Source organism: Poecilia latipinna, unplaced genomic scaffold (genome assembly GCF_001443285.1).
Source record: "Poecilia latipinna isolate Pla-1442-1.1 unplaced genomic scaffold, P_latipinna-1.0 Scaffold2218, whole genome shotgun sequence".
Classification (NCBI taxonomy): domain Eukaryota; kingdom Metazoa; phylum Chordata; class Actinopteri; order Cyprinodontiformes; family Poeciliidae; genus Poecilia; species Poecilia latipinna.
In genome coordinates this window covers 60,414-87,752 of record NW_015114834.1, presented here as the reverse complement: position 1 = coordinate 87,752, position 27,339 = coordinate 60,414, and the positions used below count along the sequence as shown (strand labels likewise).

General features: G+C 39.2%; 2 protein-coding genes across 6 annotated transcripts in view; one reads left to right on the top strand and one right to left on the bottom strand.

The window, feature by feature from the left end:
• Positions 1-3,541: 3,541 nt before the first annotated feature.
• Positions 3,542-27,339, top strand: part of LOC106936804 (flocculation protein FLO11-like) — a 28,954-nt gene continuing 5,156 nt past the window's right edge. Inside the window, exons 1-11 of one of the 5 annotated variants that reach the window (XR_001422228.1) lie at positions 3,760-3,937; positions 6,284-7,112; positions 7,922-8,035; positions 9,020-9,056; positions 13,653-13,721; positions 13,898-14,136; positions 15,830-15,965; positions 16,671-16,760; positions 16,858-16,944; positions 17,032-17,559; positions 21,928-23,502. Coding sequence is in view for 2 of the 5 variants with exons in the window: in XM_015018011.1 (XP_014873497.1) it covers positions 3,873-3,937; positions 6,284-7,112; positions 7,922-8,035; positions 9,020-9,056; positions 13,653-13,721; positions 13,898-14,136; positions 15,830-15,965; positions 16,671-16,760; positions 16,858-16,944; positions 17,032-17,498 (2,133 nt within the window). In the remaining 3 variants the exon portion in view is untranslated. Of the gene's footprint in view, positions 3,938-6,283; positions 7,113-7,921; positions 8,036-9,019; positions 9,057-13,652; positions 13,722-13,897; positions 14,137-15,829; positions 15,966-16,670; positions 16,761-16,857; positions 16,945-17,031; positions 17,788-21,927; positions 23,503-23,889; positions 23,977-27,339 lie in introns of those variants that run through there. The other 4 variants (XR_001422226.1, XM_015018012.1, XR_001422227.1 and 1 more) reach the window with 4 other exon arrangements.
• The window catches only part of ric8a (RIC8 guanine nucleotide exchange factor A), a 34,980-nt gene continuing 30,921 nt past the window's right edge, over positions 23,281-27,339 (bottom strand). The window contains exons 14-15 of the mRNA XM_015018013.1: positions 25,743-25,862; positions 23,281-24,027 (exon numbers count right to left, since the gene is read on the bottom strand). Coding sequence (XP_014873499.1) covers positions 23,886-24,027; positions 25,743-25,862 — 262 coding nt within the window. The 3' untranslated portion in view covers positions 23,281-23,885. The remainder of the gene's footprint in view (positions 24,028-25,742; positions 25,863-27,339) is intronic.

Here is a 27,339-nt window from a genome sequence, read left to right as displayed (position 1 = left end):
ATGGATTGTTTGTTTGAAACAGAAAAGGTAAGACTTTATGACCTCTGAGGGATTTTTCCTGACTCTGTTTTTCCCAGAATGTAACCAAGCCACCTTGTTTTGGCCTCTTACCTCCTATCCATAGTCCTGAATTTAAATATCTAAATTCTGATATGCAAAAATAAGTTTCAAACAAAAATTAGTGATTTCAACTAAAAAACAAAGTTTTTAAAGCATTTTTTGTTGTTTTTAAAAACATAATTCTTACAATTTGATTGAAATATTTTTTGTTTGAAACATTTTTTTTTTGAAAATTCAAAAGTTTTGATCACAACTCAATGTTTTGTTTGACATGTTTTTTTTTTTTTTTGATTGAATACTACTTTTTTTGTTTGACGTGATTTTTTTTTTTTGATTGAATAATCGTGAAACAAACCTAACTCCATATATACAGAGCCAACCATGAGAATAAACTCATTTAAAGTTTAAACTCAGTTTCACACAAACACAAAGACCCTAGCACAAACTGGACCGTTCCAGGTTGCTATCAAGCTAATTTTCTGTTACCAGCTTTACAAATCTTTTTTATTATATTACCAAGGCACATTAAAACAAACCTTTATCTTGGCTTTTTTCTATTCTTCCTCTTTCTTTTCTCCCTCCCTGAAGGATAAGTCCTTTTTTGAGACATTGTTTTTGCTTACTTAACTTCTGACCGGAGCTTTGGACGTTTGGATGCGCTCTGCACATTGCTCGGCAGCTCATGTTACTGGCGAAGCGTGCGGTACCTGCCGCGGCCACCAGGGTCCCCCAAGAGCAATTTTCCTTTTTCTTTTTATCCATAAAATAATGATGTCTACATACATTATCAAATATATATTATTGTAAAAACAAATCAGTTCATAGTGAAATTGTGTGTTTTTGATATTATAATGACAGAAATTATTACTAATAATAATAATAATAATAATAATAAATCAACTCTACTGAGGGGGCCCCTTAGTAGCCCTGGAGCCCTAAGCGGCTGCTTAGTTTGCTTATGCCTTGGGCCGGCCCTGCCTGAAGACATCGTGATGTAGAGCTGTGTATCCTCTGCTAAGATATAATAGCTAATTTTATTACTTGTTATGGCCTGAGCTAATGGGATCATGTTGATATTAAATAGGAGGGGTCCTACCATTGCCCTTAGTCATATTTGGTATTCCAAATATGACTCCTTTCTGTACCGATGAGAAGTTACTTACTGAAATCCTTTTCTTTACGTAAGATTTGAACCAGTGGGGTACCGGACCTAAAAGTCCAACCCAGCTCTCCAGTTGCTTTAATAATGTTATAGTCAACAGTGTTAAAACCTACACTAAGTTCCAACAGAACCAAAACTGTGATGCTTTCACAGTCTGTATTTATGTGAATGTCATTGAACGCTTTGAGGGCAGTCTCCGTACTGTAGTAATCATAGAAACCTGATTGGAAGATGTCAAAGCGGTTGTCGATTATTTAGAAACTATTTGTCTGTCAAACAGCTTTTTCAGTAATTTTTCTGATAAATGGGAGGGTAGAGATCGGCCTGTAGTTGTGCAGTAGTGATTTGTCCAGATTGCTCTTTTTTTTATCACTGGTTTGATAACTGCTGGTTTTAAAGCCTGGGGGGAAAACACCTGATGACAGGGATAAGTTTACTATTTGAATCAGATCAGATGCAATGACCACTCCCTGGGTCGCAACTGAAGGCGGGAACCTTGGCAATCCGATCTTTGGCTAAAGAAGCTCTGGCTGCTGGGTCATAGAATGTCACCTCTCTGGTGGGGAAAGAGTCTGAGCTGGTGTGTGAGGTTGAAAGGTTCAAGCTAGAAATTGTCGGTCTCACTTCAATGCATGGCTCTAATTTTGGAAACGGTCTCCTTGAGAGGGGTTGGGCACTCTTTTACTCTGGAGTTGCCCCTGGTGAGAGGCACCAAGTAGGAGTGGGAAGCATTTGATGGGTACTGGCAGTCCAAATAGCATGCGGCTCGGGTAGTTGTTGAGGCAGAAACTTGTGCATGGGAGGAGTTCAGAGAGACCATGGAGAAAGACTTCCACACAGCTTAGGGGAACTCTGGTCCACTATCCGGCATCTCAGGAGGGGGAAGCAGTAGATCACCAACACTGTTTATTGTGAGGATGGTGTGCTGCTGACCTTTTACTTGGGATGTTGTGGGCCAGTGGGCAGAATACTTCCAAGACCTCCTCAATCCCACCAACATGCCTTCCATTGAGAAGCGGAGCCTGGGGACTCTGGATCGAGTACTCCAATCTCTGGCGATGAGGTCACTGAGGTGGTTAAAGAGCTCCTCGGTGGCCAGGTATGGGGTGCCCTTAGTCACCAATTCTGTTCATTAGTTTTATGGATATAATTTCTAGGCGCAGCTAAATTGTTGAGAGGATTGGTTTTGGTGGCCTTAGGATTGCGTCTCTTCTTTTTGTGGATGATGTGGTCCTACTGGCTTCATCGGGTCGTGATCTACAGCTCTGACTGAAACGGACTGCAGCTAAGTGTGAAGCAGCTGGGACGAGGATCTGTGCCTACAAAGCTGAGGCCATGATCTTGAGCTGGATAAGGGTAGAGGGCCTTCTCTGGGTCGAGGAGGATGTCCTGCCCCAAGAGGAGGAGTTTAAGTATGTCGTGATCTTATTCAGGAATGAGGGAAAAATGGAGCGGGAGATTGACAGGCGAATTGGTGCAGCGTCTGTAATGAAGTGGGCACTGTACCGGTCTGTCGTTTGAAGGAGAGAACTGAGTCAAAAAGCGAAGCTCTTAATTTACGGGTCAATCTACGTTCCTACCCTTTCTACCCTCATCTATGGTCATGAGCTTTGGGTCATCATGATCAACAGAATCCTTGACCAAAAGTCATGGATGCAAGCTACCAAAATGAGTTTTCTCTGTAGGGTGTCTGGGATCTCCCTTAGTGATAGGGTGAGAAGCTCAGTCATCACTTGCATTTCTCGAAGTTGATAATATTGATAATAAGTATTCTTAAATTTATATATAGATATCTCATAGGTTATCAAATTTATTCATGGGATTATATGTGTGAGAGACAATGAAATGCAGAGCCGCAGTGGTGTGACCAAAACGCATGTTGGCATGAGGCGCAGAGAGACAGGTGGCTGTCAGACAGGAGGCATGAAACAAAACAGAAGCAAAGTCATTTCATTAGACAATAAAGAAAAATGGAAATACCCCCAAATCTTAGAACTTTGTGAACCTGAAAACATGACAAATAGTAGCATTTTGATCATTCAAACACTGGTATATATTTTAGTCACTTAATTTACTTGAGTGTTTTTAGTGGCCTGTGGTGGGGACATCACAGAGCTCTACAACACCCCCAGTTAAAGCACAGCTGTTACTCTTGGCTACTGCCTAGTAAATGGCATATTTAAAATACACTGTTCCAGAAATCTTTGCTGCATTACATTTCCCTCCAAAGTTGGGAATGCAATTATAAGCAAATTAATTGTGATCAAGTTAAAAAAAAACAATGTTGTGCTCACATATCAGGCTAAGTCCTGGTAGAAATACAAAGCAGTAAGAATGTATTTCTCTGTATCTTATGCATTCAAACACTAAGCGTATGTTTAGCAATAAGTGTGACACAGAACTAAATGTACCAATGACATATTGAGATGTAAACATTCAGAAATGCAAGTAGGCGGTTTATTACCACAAACTATATAATGGGAATCACATCAGACATTGTGACTAGAACTAAATGCTAGGAGGCTGGTCACTGATTTAATCTTTAGAATGGTACTTCAATACTGACCACACAGATTTTTGCCGCTGTTTATATGATGTTTTTTCTTCACAGGAACCAGTGTCCGAGGAAAAGAAGGAAGATAATGAGGCAATGGGCAGAGTGGATGAGGGAGTGGAAGAGTTTTTCGCCAAGAAAATCATTCCTGACTGTGCATTGTGAGTTATTATACAACAGCAGAAAACACACAATGTTACTATATCAGTTAAAGCAACAGTGTGTTACAAAAGAAGTGTTAAATTCTAAAACAAGTGGCATAGCAAGAAGAAAAAAAGTTGCCTCATAATTATGCACACCTTCATACAGGAAGTTTATTTCTGTAGGCCCCTCCCTCATTAAACAAATACACATCAGCTAATATGGTTACATCCAGTAAGCATTCGAGTTTATACAGCTTGGAGTTGGAGAATGTGCATAAAAATGATGATATGGTCAAAACTAAAACTTGCGCAGCAATTATGTATGCAGTGTATGAGAGACTGGTAGATGGTTGTCTTAAGCAAAAAGGGGAAAGACGAGCAATTTAGAGTGCAGGGTGTCCTAACTTCTCAGTTTAGAGAGACACATTTTCGTAGTAATCTTTTTTTAGTGAGTAATACAAGATTTGTTTTAATGTGCACCTGTAATTAATCACTTTCTTCCTCAGAGATAAATAAAAGTAGAATAGATATTGATATATGATTTTTTTTGAAGACCTGAACATTTAATGGGAATGTCCTATTTTTGACATGTATTTTTCCACATCTTGTTACTTTGAAACTATTAATCATGGTGGGTGACTGAGTTGAGAGACAGTGATAGAGCTCTAAACAGAAGTTGTTGGTGAAGTGGGAGAAATGTTGACTTTCCAATCTTTACCTATTAGCTACTTGCTCAGGTTTTTAGCACATGGACCAAACTATCTGAATTGTTTTCAGTTTAAGCATTCTGATGCATTTTAGAACTAATGAGCCCCCTTTTTTTAAACTCAGTTGCATTTGTTTACAATATCAAACTTTGTGTATTTGCATGATTGCATTTTAAAAGCAACTCTGTAGAATTCCTTCATTAACATTGTATAAGAAAGCATAATGACATATTTATATTTGTTGTATATGACAATAATGGATACAAGCAATGCCTCTCTATGTTCAGGTACTTTCCCAACTCTGAAACTCTGCATTAAACACAAAGGAGGGGCACTTTATTTCAGGAGTGCAGTTTGCAGAGTTGCAGAGTTATTAGTTATTAGTAGTTAGTTGCAGAGTTAACTATTGCAGAGTTTTTGCTGTGACATAAATACTGTTTTGATAACTTTGTGGCTTTACTTACCATTTTTGTTTCATTCTAGAACACTATGTAGAGACAAGGTGAATTTTTATTTCATGCAGATAGGTTATTTGCCTCTTTGGGCAAATTTTTGCCCAGACTCAAATTAACTTGCACTAGAACTGTCTCCTATTGAGGACTTTAAACTCATGTTGCCACAAGGGGCATCGGTTTCTTGGCATGGGCAGTAGGAGAGTGTAAGTGCAACTGCACATATAGTCTGTCCAAGACTTTTGACAAAGGGCAAGAAAGACAACAAAGGATGTACTTATCTACAAGAAAAACATATGGGTTGTTTTAAATTGTTCTTTTGTGGAATGTGGGTCAAAAGTTGCAACCACCCTAAATTCAATAAATATGTGACTTTGACTTTGATATAAAGGAGTCATACTCATTATTCAGTATAACATATATCGGACTTATCTGTAGTTTTTAAGTGTGAATGCAGTCAATTAGTTGATCATTTCTAGTTGATGCTCCAACTGTGATAATGATGTTTGCATGGTTCATTCCAAAATGGCTAAGCAAGTTCCTCAGTGGGATATTTAGGGTTTCTGAATGTGGATATTATTGTCATGACCCGGAAGGATGTTTGAAGTGAACATAAGACAGGTGGCTGCTTGTTGATTAGCTCCCCTTCTGTTGATCTGAATGTCCTCCATTGTCCTCCTGTCATCCCCTAACCCCTGGTCACTACCCTCTAATCTCCTCTCAGAGGAGTTTGTCATTGATTTCAGTCATTGATCACATTTGATGTTTGTGATGTGAATGTCCCTGTGTTAAAGGATTCTAGTTTTTTAAAACTTACTAAATGTAGTGTCATGATTTCATGCATCATGAAATCATGATATGGCAGTGCTCACAGCTAATGTGTACATGCTGTAGTCATGCACAGTTGGTTTTATTCAAGAAAGCAGGTAAATTTAAACTTCTTACATGTGATACCAAGAGCAATAACTAATTGGTCCAAATGGCCAATCTGCTGTGTGGCTTCTAGACGTGACACACTACAAGTCTTCCTTCTCCTGAGACAAAACATTCTGATCTCTGAGAGTTGATTTTGCTTTGTCTGCCATTTGCATGAGTATTAGTTTTGTGAACCGGAGTAGAGCATGTTACTTGGTTCTTGAACCAGTAGTTGTAGTACTGAGTGTCTCCTTTCTTCTGTTGCTCTTTCTGCTGTCTCCCCACTGCAGAAAAGGCCGATGGGAGGAGTCAAACCCTGCCCAAATCCTTCCCACAGTGCCAAGTTCCACCCCTTTTTCCACTCTGTCTGACATCACTCCATCTACCACCACTCCCATCATCTCTCCCTCTGCCACATCTACTGATACCTCCCTTCCATCCATTAATGTTCACTCCCTTTCCTCATCTACCACCTTCCCATCCACAACTTGTTCCTCCACCACCACAATTCCTACAAAAAATATAAAGAAAAAGTTTGGTGACTTCTTCGCCTTCAAGAGGGCTCGAGCAGGCCGAGCTGCCAAGACAGGCAGTGGAGATGGAGGACATGGAGCTGAAGGGGTCAAGGTCAAAAGGACCTCCATTGCAGATCTCATTCGACCCCTCCGAGAGGCCAAAGACAGGGACAGAGACAAGGAGAGGGAGAAGGAAAGAGAGAAGGAGACAGAGGAGGATGCTAACATTTATAATGATGCCACTACTACAGAAGGAACTGCCGCCCCCGGTCGCTATCTTGCAGACGTTGTGAGGGAAACGGTAACCCCCCCTGAGTCATTAAGCACAACACAATCCAGTGAGATGACTCCTTTCTACCCCACCATAACAACAAACCCCAAACTCACCACCTTTGTGCTTTCTGAACCGGAGCAAGCAGCAGTTCCTGTACTACCACACCTCAGCACCACTCCTGCAGTCATTACAACACCACCTGAGCCAGAAGCTCCATCATATGTGGAGAGGAGACACAAGGTGACCAAAAGACTGAGAGAAAACAAGAGCCAGAGTCTCATACTGCTGACAGGAATAGAGCCAGATGACAAGGATAATACACCCAATAAGGTCAGTCTGACAATACACTAAGGTCACCAATGTCATGAATATTTATTGGAGTACAAAGATGATGGTTCACATTATAACAGACGCACAACACTGGTTAAAAAAAAAAAAAAAACAAGGGTAATTTAAATCAGTGAAAATGATGTTGAAGTGGAATTTCACCCTTTAACTTGGACATCAATGAATATTTTTCATGAATTTATCTATTTTATTGCTGCAGCAATACTGCAGCCAGGAGCCTGTTAGTGTGTGCATGTCCAAGATGTTTTAGTTGTGTTCAGTTCCACGTGGCAGATTAAATCTGGCTTGTAAACAGTTTCATACTCATTAGGGTTGCAAGGCTCCAGAAACTTCCACTATTATTTAACTTAAGTGCAATAAAGTGAGGTAAGAAGCTCACTGTTAGCATCAGGGAATCTGTGATCAACCATGTGGTCTACCAAGGGAGGTGAGCATGCACTTGGCAAGGATTAGTTAAACTTGGCTTGACTGTACTTCATTTAGATTTCTTAAAACCAAACTAGGCTTGATGATAATTAGCTTTCTTTTCACATTCTCAATTACTTCATTTTTCTCCAATGTTAACCCTACGTTCTACTCTACTTTATACTGCAGAGCTAGAGGGGATCTCAATGATGTGCAGCAAATAAGAAGTGCAAGAACATCTAAACATGTGTTGGCTTTACGCAGTGAATCTACTTAAGTCAGATGCTACATTTTAAGCACCTCTGCAGTGTGTTGCCGGTTTGGTGCATGTGATGCTTTTGTGCAATAACATTTATATGAACATATTTGTGCTCTCCGCTTTTCAGAAACATGCATCTGATGGTGCACCTGGCTTTGAACAGAGGCTTCAGGTGATGCTGCACAGAATGGGAGTGTCCAAAACTCCACCTGCTGAAACCAAGATGTGCCAGGTAGACAGGGTAGGAGTGTGTGTGTGTGTGTGTGTGTGTGTGTGTGTGTGTGTGTGTGTGTGTGTGTGTGTGTGTGTGTGTGTGTGTGTGTGTGTGTGTGTGCGTGTGTGTGTAGACTAGGAGTATGCCATATCATCTTATTTACGGGAATACCATTAGATTTTTTGACACTGGTGAAAAAATTAATATTGCATTAAAACAAAGAAGAAGTTAGTCAGCTGGTTATCTGGTCCACAGTCTGAACTGGACTGAATCTTGTTGATATCTACAATAAGGGAAGGACTAGCCTGGTAAAAACCAGCCCTTTGTCATACACTATTTGCTTCATACAGAGGGTCTGGGCTCTTGGTTATTGCACAGGTAAGGCTCGATTAAATGGCATCATCATTTGATATCGCAATATAAATTTTTTCACCAGGGTCAAAAAAGTCACCGGTATTACCATAAACAAGGCAATATGGCACACCCCTAGTGTGGACACAACCTCTGGCACGTTTTTTTTTTTTTTTTCTTTTATGCACATTTTCCCAAACCTTAATTTAGCTTAAATTAAATGGTTATTCTTATTTCAAGCTTCCAGTTATATGTCAGACTATAACAACTTTATTTGCATGATGCTTGTGTTTATTTGGCCTGAAGTTGTCATTTAAATGTTGAGAAGAGCTGTCAGTTCCACAAGTTATAAAGAAACACTCATTACACTGTTCCTGTGATTATTTTTGACCCCCGAAGAGTACCCACAGATTTCTTGATTAAAATTTCTGGTTCACATGGCCTTGAAAGAATGTTCAGTTCTTTAAGCTAATTAACACTCTCCATCTAAAATTGTGCACAGTGGAAAAGCAGGGCTCCTTCATCAGCTCCTGCAGTTGTACAGTGAGAGAAGCAGACTTTTTCCTAATTTAGTATCTTACAGATTGCAGGGTTCTGATGAGAATGTTCTGTAGAGTAGTCCTAGTGTTAAAATGATGTTGTTTAATGTGTCTGTTACAGAATAAAGACGAGGAGCTGAGAAAAGCCACCTCTGAAGGTAAGTTTACACATTACTGGCAGATTCCATTTCTGATGGAAAATCATAGTCAGAAGATAAAAGTATTTAAATGGAGCATCAGTTTTGTTAAAAGAAAAAAAAGTATTTTTACATATTTATATTTTAAGAAAAAATGTCACTTCAAAAATTCACTGCCTGCTTTTTGCATGTTTACAATAGTATCTAGATGATTTCTCTTTGGCTATGAGCTCCCGACTAAACTGCCCTTCGGAGTCATTACTTGTTGAGCTACCTTTCTTTTACTGCATTTCTTACCAGTATTGGACATTTAGGCCTGTTTACATCGAGCTGGGTTTCAGTGGAACCGTAACATTTTATTTATTTATTTATTTATTTGATCGAAATGATCGGATACTCTGACTCCGGCACTATTTCAGACCAGGTCTCTTATAGCAAAATAGTTTGGGAATTTTAGATGGAGAGTGTTAATGAACAGTAATTTTCCCTCATATTCAGAATTGGATGTCGAACTTGACTTTGACTAGGCTATTCTAACACATTACTCTGCTTTATCTATCCTAAGGGTCTTCTGTGTTTCATGTTTTAGCTGTGACTGTGCGTCAGTACACCTAGTTTACTTTCCACAGTGTAAAGTTTCAGGTCTTATCCCACTACTTTCAACATGGATGAAACTGGACAGCTTCAGCTTCTGTGAGCAGATAAATTGAAATAGCCTCATGTACTATTTTAATTTGTTCACCCTTCTTTATTGCTGTCTGACTGTGAATAGAGTGATTTTATTTATAAGCAACATAAGCATTATATATAGTGGCTTGTGGGCTAACACTGAATGATAGTAACTTAGAAGCTACAGATTTAGGTTAGATGAATTGTTTCTCAATGTCATGTTTAGATCAGTGTTTTTCAACCACTGTGCCGCGGCACACTAGTGTACCGTGAGTGATCGTCAGGTGTGCTGTGGAAATTATCCAATTTCACCTACGGTATTTTCCGGACTATAAGCTGCTACTTTTTTCCTACACTTTGAACATGCGGCTTTTCTGTGGATTTTTCTTCAACCACCAGGGGGCTCTTTAGCAGGAAGTGAATCATTGGAAGTAAACTCGGCGTGAACAAAACCGGATTTGGAGACGGAGAACTGCGTCCTTAATATATCCAGCAGCTATTAGGACGCAGCCCTCTGCTGCCCTCTGCTGGGTCCTTATGGGAAACCGAGAGCGGCAGAGATACCAGCGGCCTGTAGCCCGGTGCGGCTGATACCATACCATACCAACTTTATTTATAAAGCACTTTAAAACAACCACAGCTGATACAAAGTGCTGTACATCAAAACACAACATAACAATTAAAAAAAACATAAAATAAAAACTTACAGTTTAAAAACAAAAACATACAATTTAAAACTGGATCCCGCTAGAGTTGAAAGCCAAGTAAAATAGATGGGTTTTAAGACGAGCTTTAAAAGTGGACGGTGAAGGGGCTTCTCTGACCTGCAAAGGCAAGTTGTTCCATAATTTGGGGCCCATGACAGAGAGAGCCCTGTCCCCTCTGAGCTTCCTTCTTGGTCTCGGTACCTCCAAGAGCAGCTGATCTGCGGACCTGAGAGACCAATAGGGTATGTAAGGGTGAAGAAGCTCAGAGAGGTAAGCCGGGGCAAGATTATGTAGTGATTTAAAAACAAACATAAGAATTTTAAAATGAATCCTAAAATATACAGGCAGCCAGTGAAGTGAGGCCAGGACAGGGGTCACGTGTTCCCTCTTTCGAGTTCCTGTCAACAGTCGTGCAGCAGCATTCTGAACCAGCTGCAGACGTGAGAGCAGCGACTGACTGACTCCCAGATAAAGTGAGTTACAGTAATCCAATCGAGTTGAAATAAAAGCGTGGATCACTGTTTCAAAATGCTGCCTGGAAAGAAAAGATTTCACTGATGCCAATCGCCTTAAATGATAAAAGCTGGACTTAACCACGGCTCTGATTTGGCCGACCAATCACTGTCCACCTTAAAACCAAGATCTGTAATAACAGGTTTAAAATATACCTCCAAGGGTTCCAGGTCAGCAGAGGACTCACAGGAGCCACTGGGTCCAAACACCATCACCTCTGTTTTCTTTTCATTAAAGTTTAAAAAGTTCAAGGCCAACCAAGCTTTAATATCACCTAGACATGCCAAGAGATGTTTGATGGAATGGACATCCTTCTGCTTCAGGGGCAAATAAATCTGGCAATCGTCAGCATAACGATGAAATTAAATCCCATGTTTCCTGAGGATAGAACCCAGAGGCAGTAAATAAATAAAGAAAAGCAGTGGGCCCAGAATTGAGCCCTGCGGGACACCATAAGGCATTGAAGCAGCAGATGATTCAGAATCTCTAATATTCACTGAAAATGTTCTGTCCTCCAGGTAGGACCTGAACCATTTAAGAACATTGCCACCAATACCTACAATATGCTGTAATCGTGATATTAAAATGTCGTGGTTTACTGTATCAAAGGCAGCAGTTAGGTCAAGTAAAATCAGAACAACATAATTACCAGAATCACATGCAAGAAGGATGTCATTAAAAACTCTTATTAAAGCAGATTCTGTGCTATGAAGAGTTTTAAAACCTGACTGAAAAACCTCCAGAATGCCATTCTCATCTAAAAACTGTCAGCTGACAGTACACAGTTTTTTCTAAAACCTTAGAAAGAAAAGGCAGCTTCGAAATAGGCCGATAATTAGCCAGAACAGTAGGATCAAGGCCAGGTTTTTTAAGCAGTGTCTGGACAACTGCATGTTTAAAACTAGCAGGGACCACACCTGAGAACAGACTGCTATTTATAATTGCACGAACAGGCTGCCCTATGCTAGATAAAATATCTTTAAAAAATTGTGGAGGCACAGCATCCCGGGGGGAACCTGATGGCTTAATACGGCCAACCACGTCCTCTAAAAGTGAGACAGTCACAGGCTCAAACTGAGTGAAAGCAGCCGAGCAAGGGACCCAAACAGAGGGGTCAGAGTCAGGAAGCTGTGATAAGAGCCCTGGTACTACCAACCTTTTCAAGGAAGAAACACAGAAAACTATCACACATGTCATGAGAAGCTTCCCAACAGGCATTCTGTGGAATATTAAGCACAGAGTCAGTGGTGTTAAATAAAACACGTGGGTTATGGCTGTTTGAGAAAATGATATTTGCCAAATATTCCCTTTTTGCCTCTTTAACTGTGCTCTGGTAGAGACGCCAACAGTCTTTTAAAATTTGAAAAGTAACCTGCAATTTATCCTTTTTCCACCTGCGTTCAACACGGCGACATTCCTTCCTGACAGCACGAGTTCTGTCATTAAACCAAGGCTCAGGTTTAATCTTTGGCTGCCTGGTTTTTAATGGAGCAACCGAGTCCAGGATGGTTTGGGAGGAAGAATAGAACCAGGACCAGAGCTCTTCTGTATCAGAGTAGAGGGAGTCAGATGATCCACAGAGCTGAAGAAAAGCAGTAGAGGACTGAGTGGCAGTGGAAGGGTTAATAATCCGACAGTGCCGAGCAGCAGCACGAGTTTTAACAGCAGTAGGTGTCAAACTGACACTGAATAAAACAGGCAGGTGATCCGAGAACAGAGTCACAGATTTCCAGGTTAGTCACAGGCAGACCACAGGAAATAACCAGGTCCAGTGTGTGTCCATGTTCATGTGTAGGGCCGGATACGGCCTGTACCAGGTTAAAAGAGTCCAGAAGGCTTAAAAAGTCCTTTACCAGAGGCTTATTAGGACAGCACACGTGTATATTGAAGTCTCCAACAATAAAAACATGTTCGTAATTAGTTAAAATCCCAGATAAAAAATCTGAAAAGTCGCTTATAAAATCCTTATTATATTTGGGGGGGCGGTAAACGACAGCACAGAAAACTGGGTTTACGTGTCTCATCTCAAAAGACGTAAACTCAAAGCTGGGGAATGATGTCTGTAGAAAACACTGCTTACATCTGTAGTCCTGTTTGTAAACAGTCGCTGTGCCTCCGCCTCTCCCCAAAGCCCGTGGTAAGTTTCCGGGGGGGTTCAAAAAATTTGAAGGTACAGTTTATAGTATGGTGCGCTCATAGTCCGGAAAATACGGTAATTGATCTTAAAAGATTTTTTGAAAACGAATTAATTATCTGCAAATAATGCCATCTTTGAGTGTCTTTGCTGTAGTAGTGACTAGCGGAGTAATCATGTAATTTTATTATCACTAGATGGCAGTAAGTACAGAGCATTTTATATTAAAACAAGATAGTTTGATGCATGAATGTTACTACATTCATGCATCACACACGACAGTGTTGTGGCTGTTCAGGTGTTCAGGTGTATTTTTGAAGTGGACATGTTAAGTGCAATTTGAAATAAGAAATGTAAAATATGATAAAAATACATTTTTGTGTTTATTTGATTCCTATTCAAGACACTTTGATAAGAATGACTATATATGTAATATAGGTGGCTACAGAGTATCTTTGTTTACATTTCTGGTTGATGGTGTGCCTTGTGATTTTTTTCAATTAAAACAATGTACCTTGGCTCAGAAAAGGTTGAAAAACACTAGTTTAGATGACCTTGTCATATGTTGCATTGTCTTCTGTTTCTGTCCCTAAGGTGCTATCCTAAACAAACCAGAACTACCTCCCAAAGACATCAAGTCCAGAATAATGTCCACTTCAAGAGGTACAAATGCCAGAGTCTAATCAGTTTCATTCTGTTTGGAGACTTTTTGTTGCGCTGGAGAGTCAGGGTAAAAATCCTGAGCAGGTTTACTGCTGTCCTTTAGCAGTCACAATGGCTGCTAAACATTTATACATTCAGTGATTCTGTATCATTTCACTTTCAACTTTTGTTTATAGCTGAGTCCGGACATCCTCTGAGAGTGCAAGACTCCAACCGACCAGAACTGCTTTACCCAAAGCCTGCCCTTCCTGAGTGCATCATGGGTCCTCTGCCCCCCAAACCTTCCTTAGCAGCCAAACTCCCCCCACCCATCCCAGCTGCTCGCCCCTCCTCTGCTCCTGCCTTCACCAGCTCAACAGAGCAGGTCCACCTTACAGCCCACAGACATGATGGCAGGCCAATGGAAACAGAGCAGGTAACGCACCAATCAGAACGGACAATTCTTATCATTACAAAAATAGAACAAATGGAAACCTATATTCAATCAATTCAATCAAGATTCAAGATCCTCACAAAAGACCTAGGTTGATGAGTTAATGGGTTGCAGATGTGAGGGGAGAGAGAGAGAGAAAAAGAGAAAGAGAGGGAGTAAGTGACACAGGGGAAGTGACAGAGAGTCTGCAGAACATCACAGGACATTAAGTAATGTCATTGTCTCATTGCTGCAACATCTGAGTAGCATTCGTATAACTATGTGTAAGGCTGGGTCAAAGTTTCACATGTTCTCTAGCCTTATTTACCAAAAGCAGCATTACTATATAAGGCAGATGCACAGTGATGTGACTGAGTTAGCATTTGTTTTATCACTTAATGAAAAGGGAAATACAAGTTTGTACGGACGTTGACTGATATTGTTTTTACAATTATAGAAAAAAATATTTCTGTTGTCAAACAGATTCTAAATTAGACAGAAATTGTTTGTTAGCACATAGAATAGATATACAATAAATGATAAAATGGTCTGTACTTGTGTAGCTCTTTATCAAGTCCAGAGGACCACAAAGAGCTTCACACTACATGCACCCATTCAGACACACACTGATGGTGGCAAGCTACTGGACAGTAGCTACAACTATCCTGAGGCAGTCTGACAGAGGTGAGGCTACCATGCACCGGTGCCAGCGACAAGCAGGCAGGGTGGGTGAAATGTCTTGCCTAATACACAATGACTGAGACAGAGGGAGGGACTGGAACCTGGTGTAATTGACAAGTGGTCTGGAAGTGTGGACCATCAATGGGATTAAGAATGCCAAACAGCAAAACAGCTTTTGGTTCTATTACTATCATGGTTTGAGATAATATCTCCTTCAATGAAAAAAACAAGGCTTGTGCTATTTGGAGACAATCTGGAATGTACTCAAGATGAGATCCTGCAACCAATGGTAATCACTCTCACTCCAAGATGTCAGAACTCTTTCCCATGGACCAGGCTTTATTAGAATATGGGAGTAGAAAGGCTAACTGTAGACCTGACCTGTAGATAACCTCTCTCATTCCTTTCTGGCTGGTTAAGGAATGGGATGCCATCTCAAACCAGAATGTGGTCAAGTACCTAAGCTGGTGGCAAGGTGAGGAGCAGGTGCCAAGCTGTTGTGGTTGTTTCTGGTTTGTGAACATTTACTGTGTACAAATGTAATAATTAGTAACACAAAATGAATGAGTGATGCAGAACTCGGGGGCTAACATGAAATTTGACAAGGAACATGGGAAGCAGAAGATAAGGATGTATATGCAAATGGGAGGCAAGTAGCAGAGAGAGTTGAGAGAGGGTCCTGATACAAGGCAGCAGAAATGACAGGAATAAACAACTAGAACTAACTAAAAAAACTAACCATTTTTCATTGTTCTTACATTGTACAAGTTCAAACAAGACAACAAGTTCACACAACTGGTCTCAGTGTTTTCTCAATCTTGTAAACATGTTTAAACAATAGTGACCCCACCTGCCTGTTAGGCCTGTATTGTGTACATGTACAAGTCCCATTAAATTTTATCAATATTATTATTGATATTTTTTGAACATAAAAAAATGATTTAAATTGTTTTATTCTCCTTCAAACTGTTGTCTAATTGTATTACAGTCCACTTATTCTGACCCTCATTTCTAGAATGGCAGCAGGGACGGTGTGCAGGGTGAAATCCCCCCCCTGTCTCCAAGGAAGGAACTTCATTCTTCAGCCCCAAAATCTCACAGAGAAGACAGCGCATCAGATCGCAACGAGAAAGTACAATCTGTCACTGAGGGTATGCTTAAATACACACAGAGTATAAAATAAAGTTTCAAAATATCAAAGTTTTTTTTTTTATGGTAAACATATTACTTATGTTACTGATGATATACTAGTCACATCAAATATTGAAACAACTCAAGCAATTCACACATGCAGGAAAATCAAAGCGTAATAGTCCACAAATGAAATTACGGGTGCTGAATTGGAGGAACAAAGAGAATCAGTACTGAACATACCAACAGAAATTTGTCAGTTTTATTTTGTTTATAATGGCTGCATGTTTGGGCCAATTGTCTTGCTTAGAAATTCACACTAGTTTCACCTTCAGATTCCTAACATAGATGCCCATCTACATTTCTCCTTTCATTTTTCTTTCAATATTCCCCCAAACATGGTCTGTGCATCGGCAACCAAAGAATTCAACTTTATACTTTATACTTCTAGCATTTCATTTGGTTATCCAAGTGCTCTGCTGCAAATATTAAACAAGCATCAATATGCTTTTTCTTCAGTACTGGAGTCCTGCTCAGTGACTGTACATAAAAGCCATTGTGGTTGAGTGGATTATTCATTTTCTCATGGGAAAACTGTACCTGCTATTTCCAAGACTCCTGTGAGAGCTCGGTGGTTCACCTCCAGCTCTTTCGTTTATTCTTTTGACTCCTATATCAGAGAGAAAGATCATTTTTGGATGGTTTTTATTGTTGTGTTTTTTCAGAGAGTCTTCCTAAGCTACGCCAACACTTGAAGCCCCTCCCACAGCGTAGAGCTGTATCTGTCCATGAGGAGGCACTGACCATGACGCAAGGTAGAGTTATGGTTTTCATAACATAAATATTATATCCTTGTTTTACATTCCATGGTAATTACATCAAAAATTAACTTTGAATTTTGATGTCTTTTAGAACTCAAGGCTGTATTACAGAAGTCACCCATCCGTTTCCGGGGCAACCGCTGGGATCTGCCCTCCTGCAAAGAAGATGAAGCACATGGTACAGTTGATGAGCCGTTTTTGTTTGTTTTTCTTCTCATCAGTCATTTAATGTTTTCATCTGTGTGCCTGGTGTTCATCCCCACAGCAAACAAGCCAGATGATGAAAAGAAGGTCAAGAGTCAGATGGATGAACAAGAGGCAGAGAGAGGACAAGCAAGCTGTGGAGATACAGTGCCTCCAACCAAGCAGCTACTTTCACAAGAGGTAGAAGTACCCAGATGCAGTGCATCTGACAAGACTTTTACTGTGATAGAGAGACCTCCCATACTACCCAGGAAAGTGGAAAAGTTACCTGTAAACCTTGCATCTAAGAGAAAGAGTCCAACCAGAATCTCAGCTTCCTCACCATTGCAAGAAAAAGTCCACAACACGTTGCCAGTTGGCTCTAAATCCACAGAGATATCCCGCATAAGCCCGTCCTCCCAGAAAAACAGATTTGTCGCATTGGATCAGGGTAATAACCCACAAGGGAAAGGAGAGGCACTTTCCCCACAGCACACAAAGATGGCCGAGCCAGCAGAGCTCAGAAGTGAGCCCTGTCTGTTTGACTGATGCACACAACAGTCTGACCTAGAAGAGCTCTGTCACATCACTGACGTCAGGAAGTACGCAGGTAGGAATCTCATGTAATGTGAATGTCCTACTCTTTTGTTTTTGTTTTTCAACAGCATCATTGTGTTTCCCATCATAGAGTGGGCAAGTTAATTCGTGGGGTGAATAAACTTCTTGCATGTTTTTGGCTGGAGGGATGAATCTAACATAGATTATGTTCATTTCTGTTATTGAAATCCAGTTTATGCTGATTTGATTTGTGCGGTCTTTGCTTGTTCTCACCAAAAGGCCAAACTGTTAGCTGGAGTTAGCTAGCATGCACCAATGAGTATCTACTGAATGGGTTGGTGCTGCTGACAGGTTGTCTCCTGACATAAGATATTTTTTTTATTATTATTATGTTGTTATCAAACTAGTTTTTAACCACTAGCATGTTGGGTTTTATGTCACCTGACCTTTAACAACATTAAATATGGATTTTTACGGAGTTAAGACTCATTCAACATATTTGTGTTTCAACATTTCAGCATATGTCAAAAATATTTATTTACACATTTTACCCACACTTTCTTGTTGTACATTTGAAAGTAAGCTTCAATGCCTATGGTGAACTTGATGGTTATATTATTTTGTTTGCTTTTAGTTTTTAATCTTCTGGAAATGAGCAGGTTGCTGTACTAGCTGCATTTAACCAGGAATCCCATAAAACTAAAGTGCTGAAGAACTGCCTTTGTTATGCAAATTTTTTTTCAATGGAATAGTTCAGGGAATTATGATTATGACCCATCAGAATATTGGCTGCAGTAAATAACTCCTTATTATCTCAGATGAAACAAAGAATAGTTTTCAAACTATTGCTACTGTTTTTATTTATTTATTTTTCATTATTATTATTTTTATTTTCTCTTATTTTGCTATGTTAAAACAACTCCAGTCTCAACAATGTTAATAAACTAGAGATTCAGGCTTTTTTTTCTCAATGTTTTGAACCAGCATTTAGTTTGGAATAGACTTCTACAAAGCTTTCTAAAAATAAACTACATATATTTTTGATACGACAACCTGTATGAAGAACTAAGAAACAGTGAGGGCAAGTTTAACAATAATCTTGTAAAACTATTAATTGGAGAAAGAAAAGTTTAAAATAATGAATGTTCTGAACACAGAATAGCTACATTCCACCTGCTGTTTCACAGTTCTGTGTTTGTATAAAAGCTCTTTGTCAGCAGACCTGAACATTGACAGTCATGCGGAAATTCATCCTTCATGAGAATTAGTTCCAAGTTCACTTCACATTGATTAGAACAGAAATTATTCATGTACATTGCTTACTACCAATATATTCTGAACAAATAACAGTCCTAAGATGAAGTGAACAATGAACGTTTGTGTTCATACTTCTTTTTGATACAAATATGTTTATTTGACTTTGTGTTATTATTCTAATGTGCCATTTGACTTCTTTAGTATTTGTTGTATAGACTCTGCATCAAGACCATGTTGCAGAGTAAATCTCACTTTCACCTGTTTTATTGCTTTAGTTGTGAAAAAGAAACTTTCTTACTAAAAGGAGCAAAATGTAAGATAATTGTTTTGATTATGACTTCAATAGCACTTTATTCCTGATAAGCTTATTTAATCATGGTTCTGTTAAACATAATAGTCAAAGAGGAAAGGTAAAAGTGACAGAGTACATTAAGCTGAAGCCTTATTACTCAGTTGGTGTTTTGTAAATGCAAACCTACACTCTGTGTGCATGCTAATCACAGAGTTGAACTGAAAACACAACACAGTGTGGCTGGAGCATGAGCCTGCAGCTGATGTTAAGTTTAAGCTGAGAAAGCAGGTGCTGTAGTCAATGTAAGAGTGAAGGGAAAGGCAGACATTATCCATAGTGGCTCCGGCTGAAGACTAATGTGCTGTTTAACTGCCTAAAGTCACCAAGAGTTTGCCTATGAAGGAATGTTGCAACTCTTTTCTACATGAAGTATCAAACATTGGTTTGAAATGTCTCTCGGTTTTCTCTTAATAGATTTCATATCGCAAAAAGAGCAATGCTCACCATTCATCTTCATCTTGGAGGAAAACAGCATCGTTAAATTCAAAGATCCCCAAAACAAAAAATGAATTCACAAGAACATGCTCACAACAGGCTCACACAGAACGCATAGACATGTAGAGAATGGAGTTGTTTTAAAATTTATTTTTTTATTTAGCTGTTAGCTCTAAAACAAGACATTGAGACAGTTACCTTTTCGAATGTAGGGCTTCTTATGTCTGCACAGCAGAACCATACATAAAAAGCTAAAGGCTAAGTTCAGGCAAACACTTATAAAATATTGTTTTAAACAAATAAAACTCTATTTTTAAAACATGTGAGCATTTCAAAACTTAATACAATTATGCTCCAGCACTTGCACAACAGATTCATAATGGACAAAAAAAAATGCTCGAAGTTTGATAGTGATCATTGGGACACTGCTAGAAACTCCTCAAGTCCTCCTTTGCCTTCTGTTGATATTCTTGAATACCGTCTCTCCTCAGAGACCCACAAGTAAGCAATACAAGTCTCTATGTTTATGATTCATAATATTACATTAGGATGGTCAAGTTTAGGGCATCAGAAGACACATGACTTATGAGGAACAAAGACTGATTAAAGGTCAGGCACAAGGAACAAATTAGTTGTAGAGATGACCAGGTTTGATATGTGCCATCAATTTTTGATTGAATCATCAGTCTCAAGAGAAGGCATTAAATTGCTTGCAACAGTTGTTAAAAGTTGATTACATTATGTAATTTCCTTCAAAGTCAAAAGAATCTAAGAAAGTTCCTGGTACAGTTCCTATATGGGAACACATTTTTACATAAATGGTGTCAGATTTGTGATTTATTTTTGTCACCAGTCATATTGTCATTATTTTATGAGGGGGGATTTTTCACCAGCTCAGTAGTTCACCAGGTCTTTATGTGTCATCTGATGCTATGTGAGATACCAACACCACATTGTGGTGTTGGTATCTCACATACCAACACACGTCGTTCGTGTGAGGAACGACGTGGGATTTTTCTGAACTGTTATGTTCTCTTTAACTTGCACGTACAGAATATTTACAAAACTGCATAAGTCAAATTAGTTTGAACAGAGTGTAAATCTATGCCTATACTTATCAAATAATAATAAAAAGTATTGACATGTGTTCCACTTCATTTTATTGCCATTATTGTGGTGTTTCTGCCATTTTTTGTTACTAATAATCTAATGAGAAGCTAAAGCAGTGGTCCCCAAACTATGGCCCGCAGGCCAGATCCGGCCCGCCTCCACATTTGGTCCGGCCCCCTGAACAATACCAGAGAGCATTTAGATTTTTTTTTCATATACCATATTTTCTGGACTATAAGCCGCTACTTTCTTCCTAAGCTTTGAATCATGCGTCTTATAAAGCTGCATGCTGCTGATGAAGCCCAGTGGGGCTTATATGTGGATTTTCTTCAACCACCAGGGGGCTCTTTAGCAGGAAGTGAATCATTGGAAGTCAAAATTGGACATATAAGAAGAAAGCGCCCATTAAAACGGAATTAGGTTTTAGTAGGGAATTGAAATTTAAGAATGTTGTTGTTCAGTTAAATAGCATTGAGTGGATGAAGATTTTTCAGTTTTTTAAAATAATACTGGGATCATTATGAGAATTTGAGGAATAGATATTAGGATCCAATAGATGGCAGTAGTGCAATAATAATGGATGCAAGCTGAAGTTGAAATCTAAAGAAGAAGAAGAAGAAGGCGCCCATTTTCATTTAGCATATGCTAGTGGCAGACACGAAGGATCAGCACTTTTACTGTTACAGTTACCGTTTGGAAACTACCGTAATCAGTTCAGTTAAATCTAAACTTGGCAACTTTTTCTTTTTCAACCGTAAGAAATGTGATATTCAATTGACCTGTTGTGACTCAAATGTTGGGTGTCCGCCCCTCTGCTGCTGCTGCTGCATCGCTGTGGAAAACCTGGAGCAGCAGAGATATGTGAGGCTTATATTGTATATGTTTACTGTTTTTTAAAAACACTTTGGGGTGCGGCTTATAGTCCAGAAAATACGGTATTTATTTCATAAATAGTGTTATTTTAGTTTATCCAGAGTCATGATTCCCCAGTTTGACCCTGATGCAAGCCACAATTACAGCCACATGGATGAGGTAAGTGAAAATAGCTCATATTGAACCTAGAACTGTGGAGCAGCAGCAGGCAAGCGAAACCGGTGTGGGGGAAGAGGTGAGTGATTAATTCAGGTATGCAGAATTATAACAATTATGTGAGCAGAGGAAGGAGATGGGTTGCTCACACCGCTGATGGTGAATATGGTGATCTGGAGAGAAGTGAAGATGAGAACGGGTGAGGGGTTCTGATGATGTTGGTTTCGTTTCCAGCAGCCTGTCACAGTGGAACAGTGTTGCAAGATGGAATCCAGAGCAACAGAACCAGGGGCACCAGGAAGGAGCTGCATGGTGCAATCTTGGGGACAATGAGGTGGTAAAGAGACAGTTAACTTTTTGTTGAAATCTCGCTTGAGATTAACTCAGTATTCTGTGAGAATAGTGGACAACTTAATTGTCAGGCTCTGGGGGACGTTCCAGGGGACTTTTAGGAATGGTGGCATGTAGCATTTCTTGTGACAGTGCTCCTGGACATAATAAGATAGGCTGACAAATTAATGACCAGAGCAAGTTGGCCCATGCTCTGGGTTATCAACCCAGTGAGACAGAAAACACAGTAGTTTAAAATAAGTATGAGATTTGAGTAAAACCACTGTGACAGAAGGGAGGAAACTATGTAAAACCACTGACATGATCTCCAATAGCTTCCTGACCCACATGTGGAAATCAGGCTCAGAAACAAAATTTAAATATTAAGGTAAGAATGTGAAGATCCTCTGTCAGGAGACGCCACATATTCACAAACCAAAACAAAAACACTCACATGGATCCCAACATCCACTCCAAGGACTATCATTTATAAGCCATATTGAGCTAAGCATGTTTGTGTGAATATATTCATAGATAAAATATTTAAATAAATAAAACTGTGGAGGTTGTTTTTCTAAAGTTTAGAGTTAAAGAATTACCACTGGAGAAATTATCTCTAATTACAGGGGTAACTGTACAAATAATCATGGTTTGGCACATTTTCTGTTTGCTTCAATCAAGAGAAACAAATAAAAAGTGGCCATTAAAGAACTTCTGCTCGAGGTTGTTTAAGGTGAGTAGTTCAGCATAGCGCAAACCAAGCTACGTGGCATACTGATGGTGAAAAATCCCTACCCTGACAAAGTTGTTTTTGTCCACTTGCTTTCTCTGCTGTAGCGGGATGAGGAGCCTCAATGTTCCCAAATGTCAGAGTTTAGTGATCATTAAAACACCTCTCTGTTTTGGTGTCACTGTTTAAAGTTGGTTCTGAACATAAACATTCTGCAGGTGTTCAGGTATAAGACAACAATGTACTCATTTGGTATATTGTTGTACCAAGCCAACAGGGTTGTACTGGGTAATTTTGGTAAAAAATATATGTACTGTTACATCTCTAATTACTGGTGTAAAGAAAGAATGAAAGAATGAAACAAAGTCATTATGCTCTGGGCTAAGATCTGTATATTTCCATCCATAGTCGTTCTGGCAACCTTAAGCTTGGAGGATACTTCATAAATCCAACATCATGTCTTCTTTGTATCCCAGTTTCACTTTCAGACAACTAATGGTCATTTAAGGGAAAAACAAGCAGCTTCTAAATACCAGTGACAGAGAGTTTATTGAGATGCATTAAGTGTACTTTACAGTCCAAAATTCAACTACAGTACAAAGAAGCAAACAGAGATTTTCTTGGATTATATTCATATCTTAATATGTCAATTAAAGTCTAACACAGAAACATATTCATCAGTAAATGGTCTTTCACTTCTGAAAATAAAACATTTATGGGGCGTCATGAAAAATAACATCCACCTATTTTTATTCAATTCCATTTCAAAAATAAAGCTGACTCTCACATCAAAAACTAAATGGCATTTTTTTTAAATACATTTTCTCTAAAAGTAAGATCATACATTGTCTGGTAAAAAGAATTGCATTGTGTAAAATGCTTCTCTGTGAACAAGAGATTTCATCAAGATCAAAGCATTTTCCAGAAGCAGGATTATCCTGATGTACAGTCACTTCCTCCTGTACACTCCATGCTGCATTCTTATGTTTGCTAAATTAATGCCAAATGTTTTTATCTGTCTTCCAATCAAATTAAGTGGACCAGCATGGTAAACGTTGTATGATATCATCATTTTCTGCAGTGTTGTCACAAAGGTTGAAAGCTGGTTCAACCTGCTGTCATGTTTGTGTGTTAACTAGGTTTCATCCTCGCTGTCTGGATCAGCTGGCTCTTGTGACTGGAACAATGGATTGGTGGCCAGTTTATTCAGATCCTCCGTGGTCATCTCTCTCATCTTCCCATCTGAATTAAGCTGCATGGGCTGGATCAAATTGGTCCTATACAAAGCAAGACACGTGTGTTAGCATAGACCTAACACACTTTTAATGTGTGTTAGCACATGTGTTAGCTGTTCAAAAATGGCAGCTGTTCAAGACAGTATCTCAGTTTTGTGTACTTTCTCATTTATCTTTTCTAGTGTAAATAGTTTATGGCTATTAACAGGACAATGCTCCATAGAAATGCACCCACCACTTTAAGTACACGATTAATTGTTTGTTGATACAAAGAGCGATTCAGCCAATTACATGGTTACTAGCCATCTAGACAAAGTGAATATGGCTTTCTGAAGTTCCAAGTGATCATCAGATGGAGAAAGAAAGTGAATTTAAGTGACTTTGAACATGGCACGGCTGTTGGTGCCTAACAGGCTGGTTTCCGGATTCAGAAACTATTGATCTGGTCATTGGGAAGAGATGACAGAAAGATAACAGGAGATCAAATAACAACTTGCTACAACCAGGGTATGCACAACACAGAGCACATCAGACCCAGAAGCAGAAGATGGACAAGACCGCGCAGAATGCCACTCTTCTTCTAAACATGTCCTCCCCTAACCCATAAAAGCCTGGATCCATCGCTCCCTGTATTCACAATTCAACCTGGTGGTAGTGGTGTAATGGTGTGGGGGATTTATTCTTGGAAAAGAATATTAAGTCTCTTAGTACCAAGAGCATTGCTGATAAACATCACAGCCTACCAGAGTAGTGTTGCTGACCATATCCATCCCTGTATGACCACAGAGAACCCTACTCTGTTGCCCAATTCAAACAGGATACCACACCATGTGTCAAAGCGCAAATCGCTTCAAGCTGGTTTCTGGAACATGACGATGAGGTCACTACTCCAACAGTAAACAGATCTAAAGCCAGCCAATGCCACTAAGGCAGTTCTGAAGGCAAAAGGGTCCAAGCAGGAATTTGGTTCATTCTAGACCAGGGGTGGGCAACTCCAGGCCTTGAGGGCCGGTCTCCTACAACTTTTAGCTGCATCTCTACTTCAACACACCTGAGTCAAATAATGAGGTCATTAGCAGGACTCTGGAGAACTTGACTGCACTTAGGAGGTGATTCAGCTGTTGGATTCAAGTGTGTTGGACCAGAGAGACATCTAAAAGTTGCAGGACACCAGCCCTGCAGGACCAGGACTGCCCACCCCTGTTCTAGACCCAGTTTACCAGGGAGCCCTCTGATAAATTAGGTCTAGAATGGACCAAAGGTGGGATCAATGTTTTCTGATGATGACACAAAACAAACAAAGGAATGAAACAAAAAAAAATAAATAGAGAAAGGGCAATATTTCTTTGTTTAATATATTAGGTGAGCCACAAAGCTAAAGAGCCACTTGTAGCTCTGGAGCTGCAGGTTTCTGACCTCTGACCTAACAGATGAAAACTGTAATCCTAAACTTGTTCATCAAATGTACTTTTTAGCTGAAGCTAAAAAGTACAGCACCTTCATTGCTAAAGTAAAACTGTGAAGGTAAGAAGTGGCTTGAAACTGATCCAAAATTAATTGATTGGACTAATGAATTATGGTTTGTGTGCCAGCACATTTTATCATAGGAAACTGATTAAGCATTATGTCTTCATAACAGGAATACTGGCACCTGTTAGCCACTGTGTAGAACCACCCATGAGCAAGGTGTACCTAATAATATGACTAGTGAGATTATCTGATAGATACAAATGTTCTGAAGAGTAGCGGTGTGTGACCTTGACAGTCTGTCAAACATGTTGACCAGCTTCATGGCCTCGTATTCCTTCTGCTCATCTGTCATTCCCTCCATTGGGTTGGGCTGCTCCTCTTCAAGAACACCTGTGATCAGGTTTATACTGGAAACAAGAACGCAGAGGTAAAACAGGAATAACACAAGAAAAACACTGAAAACTGTCATTTAAAAATTATCCACTTAATGAATAAAAAATTCATCCATCTAAGTAATTTCTACATTTTTTTAATCATAATAAGGAATGTGGAGGGGTGGTGCCGATCTCCAGAAGTCATTTGTTGTTAATCTATGGTATTGTTAATACCATAGATTATTTTACCATGATACCTCAGTGATATTTCTCAGACTGTTACCTTCACATTTAAAAATAGGTGACTTTTTAATCTGTGTAGGGAGGAAATTTTTACATTCTGCCTTCAACATTAAAATATTCCAACTATAGAAAACTTTGGTAACACTTTATTTGAAGGGGGTTGAAAAAGACTGACATGACACTGTCATAAACATGACATAACACATGTCATGAACATGAATGAGCCTTCATGAATATTTATGACTGTTGTCATAAAGCGTCATTCGGTAAATTATGACACTTTTAATACAAAGTTGACATTATTCAAAATGTCTTTGTTATGACAACTTGACATTAACCAAGAAATCATTGCTGATATAAATTTGTTATAAAATAATTACTGACTGCACTTTAAAAATTAGGTAACTTTATGTTATTAAAGGTAAAGTTTAAACAGTAATGATTTATTGGTTAATGTCAAGTTGTCATAACAAAGACACTTTGAATAATGTCAACTTTGTATTAAAAGTGTCATAATTTACCGAATGACGCTTTATGACAACAGTCATAAATATTCATGAAGGCTTATTCATGTTCATGACAGTGTCATGACAGTCTTATTCAACCCCCTTCAAATAAAGTGTTACCAAAACTTTTAAGTTTACTGCTGAAGCTCGGCTTCAAACAAACAAAATGTCTCCTATTTCACTTGATAAATACTTAGTCTGAGAAATAAATTCCATTTAAAACTCATAATATGAGAACTGTGTATCTAGGAAAAGGTGGTCAGATGTTTTCTTTGTGACCTTTTGAAATTCTATAAAGTAGTCTTGTTAAAAACATTTTACAAACAGAAATAGTTTTCTTCATGGTCACACACACCTCTCAGGATGACTTATTTGGGAGGTTGAAAAAGCAATATGAATGAATGAATGAATGAATGAATGAATGAATGAATCCCCAAGGGGGAGATGTGGTCACATTCACTGTGAATGTGACCACATCTCCCCCCTGTGGGGGAGTCAGTAAATACCAGCCTGTAGATTGAAGGTCTTGACTTATGTTTGAGCGGATAGGCCCAGTGATAAACCAGAGATAAACCAGAGATAGACTAGAGATAAACCAGAGATAGACTAGAGTTAGAACAGAGATATACCAGAGATAGATCAGTAATAGACCAGAGAAAGACCAGTAATACACTAGCGATAGACCAGCGATAGACCAGTGATGGACCAGTGATGGATCAGAGATAGACCAGAGATAGACCAGAGATAGACCAGAGATAGAC